Source organism: Octopus bimaculoides, chromosome 12, assembly GCF_001194135.2.
Source record: "Octopus bimaculoides isolate UCB-OBI-ISO-001 chromosome 12, ASM119413v2, whole genome shotgun sequence".
Lineage (NCBI taxonomy): Eukaryota > Metazoa > Mollusca > Cephalopoda > Octopoda > Octopodidae > Octopus > Octopus bimaculoides.
Window position 1 is genome coordinate 64,694,240 of NC_068992.1, and position 8,215 is coordinate 64,702,454.

The following is an 8,215-nucleotide window of genomic DNA, read 5'->3' on the forward strand; positions in this document are numbered from 1 at the left end:
AAAAAAAAAAAAAAAAAAAATATCTGTGAAATACTGAAACATTATTATTGACTTGGAAAGACCGATGCTGTTTCTCCATGAACTTGGTGGCACCATTCAATCAAGAAGAAATTCTTGGACAAAAGACATAGCTAGCTGATGACAAGATCAAATGATGAATAGATATCATCATCACCATCACCAACACCATCATCATCATCATCATTTGGATGTTCCCTTTTTCCATACTTGCACCAGCTGAGTAATGGTACAGCTTTCTATTTAACTCCAGCTGTCATGTCCTGAATATATCGATGAGTCCAAGAGTCAAAAGGAGTCTACATTTTCTTAGGACTTCATCAACACTGAAAATGGTTAATTAATGAAATCATGGTATCTGTTACCACGAGCTATTTGTATATGGGTGACAGTTGGCTCGTTAACCATTTACCATCTTTCCTCAGACATATTGCAATGGAATGACTGGAATAAATATTCTTTTCAGTCTAATAAAAAGACAGAACACCAAGAAAACAATGACATGAAGAACTCCAACTTGCTTTAAAGAATTTTTTACCATTTCCTTCCTGAAAAGTTGTTTTCTAAATGAAAAATACCAGCTCCACCTCAATATTCACAAAAGATTTTTCTCCGCCAAGAAAATGAAATAGAATTTCTATCACTATACTTCTTCCCTCATTATAGCACAATTCTTTTACTTGCTTCAATCATTGGACTGCAGCCATGCGGGAGTACTGCCTTGAAAGCTTAAAATGAAGAAATGAAGCCCAGTTGTGAACACATGGGGCAAGTCAAGGTGTGGGAAAGAAACAGTAGGACACACACACACACAAATGCAAGCTTAAAGATTTTAAAATCATTTTAACTTATGAAACATGACAGTTTGTTCTGCCACTCTCCCACCCCACACACCATCCACTATGAATCTTAAATATTCCATCACCTGAAACTCTGCAATGGAAAGTTCAAATGATTTTATCCTGGATTCTGGGACATTATCAAAGAATTCACTTCCTAACTGGATTTCTTCTCAGTTGGCTGTTCACTACATTATACACCCAACCATTTTATGTTTGTGTATATGTGATGTTTGTGTATATGTGATGAAAATATGTGTGTATGTCTGTCTCTGTATGTGTGCATGTGTGCCTTCATTTCTACTGATGTTGATGTCTGACATTTAAAATTCACAATATTTAAACAAGACATGTTCCCGTATACCGCATACCTTCTGTTATTAGACTAAATTCTATCACCATGTGATTCTCAGTTCCGCTTTCTTTTGTTGCTTTGAATTTATACACTGACTCACCATGCTTCAAACTTATCTGAAATGATAGATTTGAAATATTATTTACACAACTCAGCTGTTTGAGTATTGATTTTGAGTTCCTTCAGTTCTTTATTAAGGTGTTGATCTTATTCGTCCTAGCACTCTCTATTTGTCTTTACGTTTTGTAGGGGAGAGACATTAAATTCTTTCCATCCCCCTCCAATAATATTTATATCAGTTCAATATATAGATTCTACTGCTTGACTCTTCTCCTGTTCAGAAATATCCATCAAACATGTGATTAGCATTTTTGATCCTAATTCACTCTTAATGTCGTAAACCACTCATCCGTGAACCGCTTGAAAATGCACCTCATCACTAGGGACACAAACTAGTGGCACAGGATATGACTCGTATCATTGAAATCCATCGATTAGAAAGAAAGTTATTATGTTCTGAACACACCTACCCATTCTTACTCTGTTTTGGCCAAATCCTTCTTTGAACAGGGAGTTAAAACACCAGAGAACTGTAGATGAGCATAAGATTTAAGAGAATGGCTCTCCATGCGACACTAATGGTAGGACATGGATTTAGCAGTGCAGAGCAATAGAACAGTCAACAATTATACACAGCTCCCACTGCATACAGTGGTAAGATGTAGCACTTAGGGGTACCTATTCACAGTAAGGTGGACTAAACTAGTGAGACTTAAACAGCACTGGAGATGAAGTTTTGATTATTTATGTGAAAAGTGACACTTTGTGAAGGAAGAGTTTACTTTGAAACAAGTAACACCTTCATCATCAATATTATCACCATCTCCACCACCACAACTGCCACCATCATCATCATCATCATCATCAGATGGGAGGTTTGGGGGAATAAAGGAGGGAAGAAAGAAAAAATTAACCACAAGGTTGTGAAAAAAGACAACCCAGACTTGAAAGGTAATAGGATGGGTTATTTAGTGGTGGAGGGGAAGGTCTATAAATATTTTCAGAAAAGATTTTCAAGTTGGCTCTACTAGTATTTTGAACCCAGTCATTTTGAAATCTCAAATTCACTAACATACATCATTGGATATTTTAAAATGGGTTAATAAAATATTTTTTTACTTCATTGATTTTGAAAGGTTTATCCATAAAATGCAGTTTTAAGCCTGTTACTTTATCATCTTCATACGTCTTCAAATGGAAATTATCAACACAGTTAGATTTATGTTCACAGTGATTTCGCCAAATTAAACCTTTAGAGAAAGAAGATAGTGTGTCTTGAATTATTTCTACAGCGAAAGTTTGCTCATGTTCTTCAGGAGAACTAATTCTCAGATACCAATTTTTACCTGCAATAAAGAAAAAAATGAATTATTTTCTCAGTATGCGAGTGTGTGTGTGTATATATGTATATATATATATATATATATATATATATATATATATATATATATAAAGAGAGAGAGAGAGAGAGAAGGAGGGAGAGAGCAATAACAAAATGGAGGGGATAAATAGGTGGTATTTATCAACTTTTAGACATTATATTATGTCAATTTATTTATTTACTAAAAGGACAATTATAACAATATACATACATGTATGACATATAATGCTTTACATATATAATATATAAAGTATAAAATATTAGTAATTATTAAAATATATAACATAGACCAATAGAAATTGGGATAATATCTTACAGCTGTTTCAACCAAGAGGCAATAATACCTCATTCTACTTTTATCCCTCCAGTGGACTGAAGTAACTAGTAGATGAAATTGAGGTACTTGGGTGTTTCTCTAGGCTTAGTCAGAGATTTTAGAAAGTACATAGGGTCAAGTTACAAATATAAATACACACATATGTACATAATTTTACATATACATACATATACATAAATATACATAAATACATATACCTACACATAAATGTACATGCATATGTGTATGTATATGCATACAAATGAATCAATTATGATTATTATTATTAGATGCATTATATTATTCATATTAGATAAAATATAAACAGAGGTATGAGAAAGTTATTATAAGAGGAGTAATATTGTAATTTATAAAATCAATATATCTTAAAATTATTTTAGTTATGTAAGAATGAAACTGTGTGTACATGAGGAATATACATACATATACGCACATACATATATATTTCCATACAAACATACTAATAGGTGTGTGTGAATGGTTTCGTTGTTCAATAAAATCTTACTTTGCAGTAGTTTGCATGAATATTTAGCTGAGACTGTCTTGTATAGGTTAGTACAACCATATTCTTCTCCAGTAAGTATACTTGTCAGGGCAAGCTGAAAAATTATGAAACAATTCACTTTAAGTTAATTACTTTTATTATATATTTAAATTAATGCAAACACTTACATTGATATAAGGGCAGTCCTTGTCATTTTGAACTTCATTTTTATCATTAATCATCATCCTCGTTTAACGTCCGCTTTCCATGCTAGTATGGGTTGGACGATTTGACTGAGGACTGGTGAACCAGATGGCTACACCAGGCTCCAATCTGATTTGGCAGAGTTTCTACAGCTGGATGCCCTTCCTAACACCAACCACACCGAGAGGGTAGTGGGTGCTTTTACGTGCCACGGCATGAAGGCTAGTCAGGCAGTACTGGCAACAGCCACACTCAAAATGGTGTCTTTTATGTGCCACCTGCACAGGAGTCAGTCCAGTGGCACTGGTAATGACCTCGCTCGAATGTCTTTTCACGTGCTACCGGCACAAGTGCCAGTAAGGCGACGCTGGTAATGATCACGCACAAATGGTGCTATGTACGTGCCACTGGAACGGAAGCCAGGCAGCTGCTCTGGCAACGATCACGCTCGGATGGTGCTCTTAGCGATCCACTGGCACAGGTGCCATCATGATTTTGCTTTCACTTGCCCCAAAGGTCTTCGCAAGCAGAGTTTAGTGTCCAATGAAAGAGATGTTAGCATGGGTGCCAGTCGTCGAATTTAGTTCGATTTCGATTTCACTTGCCTCAACAGGTCTTCACAAGTGGAGTTTAGTGTCCAATGAAGGAAAAGTACGCATAAGTGGGCTGGCTACTCCCCTGGCGGAGGCCTTGGATTTAGGTCTCACTTGGCTTGCCGGGTCTTCTCACGCACAGCACATTTCCAAAGGTGTCGGTCAGAAGTCATTGCCTCGGTGAGGCCCAATGTTCGAAGGTCGTGCTTCACCACCTAATCCCAGGTCTTCTTGGGTCTACCTCTTCCACAGGTTCCCTCAACTGCTAGGGTGTGGCACTTTTTCACACAGCTACCCTCATCCATTCTCACCACATGACCATACCAGCACAATCGTCTCTCTTGCACACCACAACTGATGCTTCTCAGGCCCAACTTTTCTCTCAAGGCACTTACACTCTGTCGAGTATGCACACTGACATTACACATCCAGTGGAGCATACTGGCTTCATTTCTTGCGAGCTTACACATGTCCTCAGCAGTCATGGCCCATGTTTTACTGCCATATATAGTGATCAATAAAAATCCTCACATCTTCCATCTCTCTCATTAATCATATATATATATATATATATCATCATCATCATCATCATCATCGTTTAACGTCCGCTTTCCATGCTAGCAACACACACATATATAAACAGAAAAACACAAATGTACATTTGCATACACACACATATGTGTGCAAGTACGTACACAGTGACATACAGAGAATAACTCCATTTAATGTGGGAAACCTCTGACTGGTTGACTTGCTAGAAATAAGTGCCAAATCTCTTTTAAATCACATCCCACTGTCTTAGAGAAGAAGGACACACTGAATAAAGCCTTTCGGTGATGTTCATGGCTGGAATGTCTTTCTTTCTTGATCCAATCAAGCGAGCCCAACCAGGACTTTGATAACGACACAAAAATAGAACAGAAAAGATAAAAAACACAGAATTCTTACTTTGAGAATGTCAAAAGCGTTGTTGGTGTCATTGAAGTATATATCAGCCTTATTTGTTCTTATATTTCCAATATTGGTAAAACCAGCTAATGTGGGAATGTACGCTAGCTTTCTTAATATTACATGATGTGAAGAATATCTTCCACTGCCATACACTCCAAGAGTTACCTTTATTAACATTATCTTACTTATTTGTCTGGGTTGTGAGGTTAATTCTACTTTCCACATCGAAGCTAAAAAAGAAAGAAGAAAATAATATAAAAAAACAAACAGTCAAAAAGATGGTAGAGTAGTTGTGAGACATTAACAAATGAAATGTGCTGAAAGAAAAGAAGAAAAATTGGAATTACTTGGCATTTTAAGATCCAAGCTATTCCTCAAAGGATGGTGACTGAAATATTTCTTGGAATAATTTTGTTGAAATACAATGTCTTCGTCTCAATTAATTTAGAGAATGACGAAGCATTTATTAAATAACTCTGGAATTTTAATGAAGGGTTTTCCATGTAGACCACTTTAAAACAAAGAATTGATATTAGGGAAGTAGGGGCCATCTTTGGCAGGTTGGCACCAAAATGGTTCAGAAGTAAATGAATGGTAGCTGTTAATATTTGTAATCATATTAAATTCAATGATTTAAATAATGAATAGGAGAAAGAATTATCATTAACAATATTTATTACTAACATTAAACACTTTCGATATATATGTAACAATTTATTGTATGTTTTGTATGTAAATCAAACAAAATGTGAACTTGTAAAAGGTGAGAGCTGCAATATCTCATATAAATAAAATCAGAATTGCCTTTTAATAGTGAGAATAATTTCTTAGAGAGAAAGTGGGGGAGTAAAAATAATATTTAATGAAACAATATTCATCCAAGATCTAAAATTACAAGGTGTCCCAGCTACAATACGAATGGTCTCTACGGAGGGCTTAATTCTAAGGCTTTTGTAAGCCTGCTGAAACTTCATCATCATCATTGTTTAACATCCATTGTCCATGCTGGTAACATGGAAGGCTGCACCAAACTCCAGTCTGATTTGGCATAGTTTTCTGCAGCTGGATGCCTTTCCTAATGCTAACCACTCTAAGAGTCTAATGGTTGCTTTTATGTCCCACCGGCACAGGTGCCATTTGCGTGACACCAGTATGTGCCACGACTGTGATTTTACTTGACTTGATGGTTCTTCTTCTCAAGTACAACATAATGCCAAAGGTCTTGATCATGGCAGAATGTAGTGTTTAGTTTTAGATCTTTGGTTTGGGAAATGGATTTGGTGTCAGGAAGATTTATCTGTTGAAAGTAACATCAACAGCATGGAACATTTAGAATTCATCCTGCTCCCTCTCTTTATTATCAATAACATCTGGTAAAAGCCACACAGGTAACAAGACAGAACTATTTCATTGTTTCTTTTAAGATTATATGAGAAATACTTTTTATCAACTTACCATTTACCAATAAACATTCATGGTAAGAAAGGTGAGAAAATGGAGTATGAAGATAAATACAGGAATACGTTTCGGAAGTTTTCATATTCTTCAGTTTGATCTAAATTAAAATAACAAAAAACAAACAAAATTACATCTCCAGGAATTACATGGGTTTACACAGGTGTCACATTTGTCCTGGATCCAGTAATAATAAAGAGTTTTACTTACATCTGTGTCCAGATTAAATTTTCCTTTTGTCAATAACTTTATTTTTAATGGTGTATATGTTTCCATAGGTAGAAAGAATGATTTTTTTGATGTTTTAGAATTTTCTCTAAATGGTACTCTTATTTTAACATAAGGTGCTAACTCTAAAAAAAGCTCATAATTGCCATATGCCTTCTCACGTTTAACTTCAATGGTCCAGTGTGTCCCTAGAAAAGTAAGAGACAATAAACACGTGTCATCATCAGGGACAACAAAATTTCAAAATTAATAAACATAAAAGAATCATCATCTTGTAAGGAGGTTGGATATAAAATCAAATCTTTAGAATATGATTGGAAAACATTTAGTTTTTCTGCTCTTCAACCATAGATTTATTACATTTCTTTTCATTTGTAATTTATTTAGATTTATTGATTTCTATATCAAACAACAGAAGGAGAGGCTTTAAAAACTTTAAATAGTCACACATATGAGAAGGTACCACTAAATGTAGAATAATGTGTCTTTCCTGGGGATTGAAAGGCAACAATAGGATTTGAACTCATAATATTGATCTTTGCAGTTGAGCTCACTAATATTACAGTCACTATGCTTCCTTGTGCATTTTGTAGGGTGTGGAGGTTGTACAAAAGAAAACAATTCCTTGAGGAATTAAAAGAGAGAAAAAAAAAAAAACAGTAAAAGAACAAATAATGAAGAACAGTTCTGAGGCAAAATCTTACAATTTGCTAATGTCAATTCAGATCCGCTGCATGGTGTTTGGCACAGAACACCATACACTTCCTGAAGATCCTGATTTTGGACAATTGCCTAAAATAGAAGTACATCAGTGAAGGATTTTAAAATAATTTCATGATGATGATGCTGGGAATGATGATGGTGGTGGTGGTGGAGGTGAGGGGGTGATGATGTTAGTGGTGGTGGTGGTAGTGGTGGTGATGTTGGTGATGGTTGTGTTGGTGAGGATGTCCATGGTGAGAGTGATGATGACGATAATGATGATGATGGGGATGATGATGATAATGACAGTAAAACATTTGTAGCGAGACCAAATGAAAACAGCAAAAATATATGTGTTAAAAATTTCAGTTGATCTATTCGGCACAGGGTGGATGGAACTATGCAAATTGTGGAATACACCCAACAGTGTTTTGAGTTGAAATATAGTTGGTTCAGTCAAAAGTTCAAATGCAGCTGGGGGGTTGAAATGGGAAATAAAAGTTATTTCCAGATGTTTTCTCGGAGGAACTAAAGTTAGCGTAAATATAATTTATTTATGCCATTCATTGTTCACCATTACACTAAGGTCTTCTTGACCCCCCCCCCCC

The 8,215-nt window shown here is 35.5% G+C and overlaps 1 protein-coding gene across 1 annotated transcript in view; it reads right to left on the reverse strand.

Annotated features, from left to right (window-relative positions):
* LOC106884469 (uncharacterized) overlaps nt 1-8,215 on the reverse strand; it is a 13,351-nt gene that overhangs the window by 2,034 nt on the left and 3,102 nt on the right. Inside the window, exons 4-10 of the mRNA XM_014935870.2 lie at nt 7,610-7,697; nt 6,888-7,093; nt 6,678-6,777; nt 5,220-5,452; nt 3,496-3,589; nt 2,392-2,618; nt 1,229-1,328 (exon numbers count right to left, since the gene is read on the reverse strand). Of these exons, the coding sequence (XP_014791356.1) occupies nt 1,229-1,328; nt 2,392-2,618; nt 3,496-3,589; nt 5,220-5,452; nt 6,678-6,777; nt 6,888-7,093; nt 7,610-7,697 (1,048 nt within the window). The remainder of the gene's footprint in view (nt 1-1,228; nt 1,329-2,391; nt 2,619-3,495; nt 3,590-5,219; nt 5,453-6,677; nt 6,778-6,887; nt 7,094-7,609; nt 7,698-8,215) is intronic.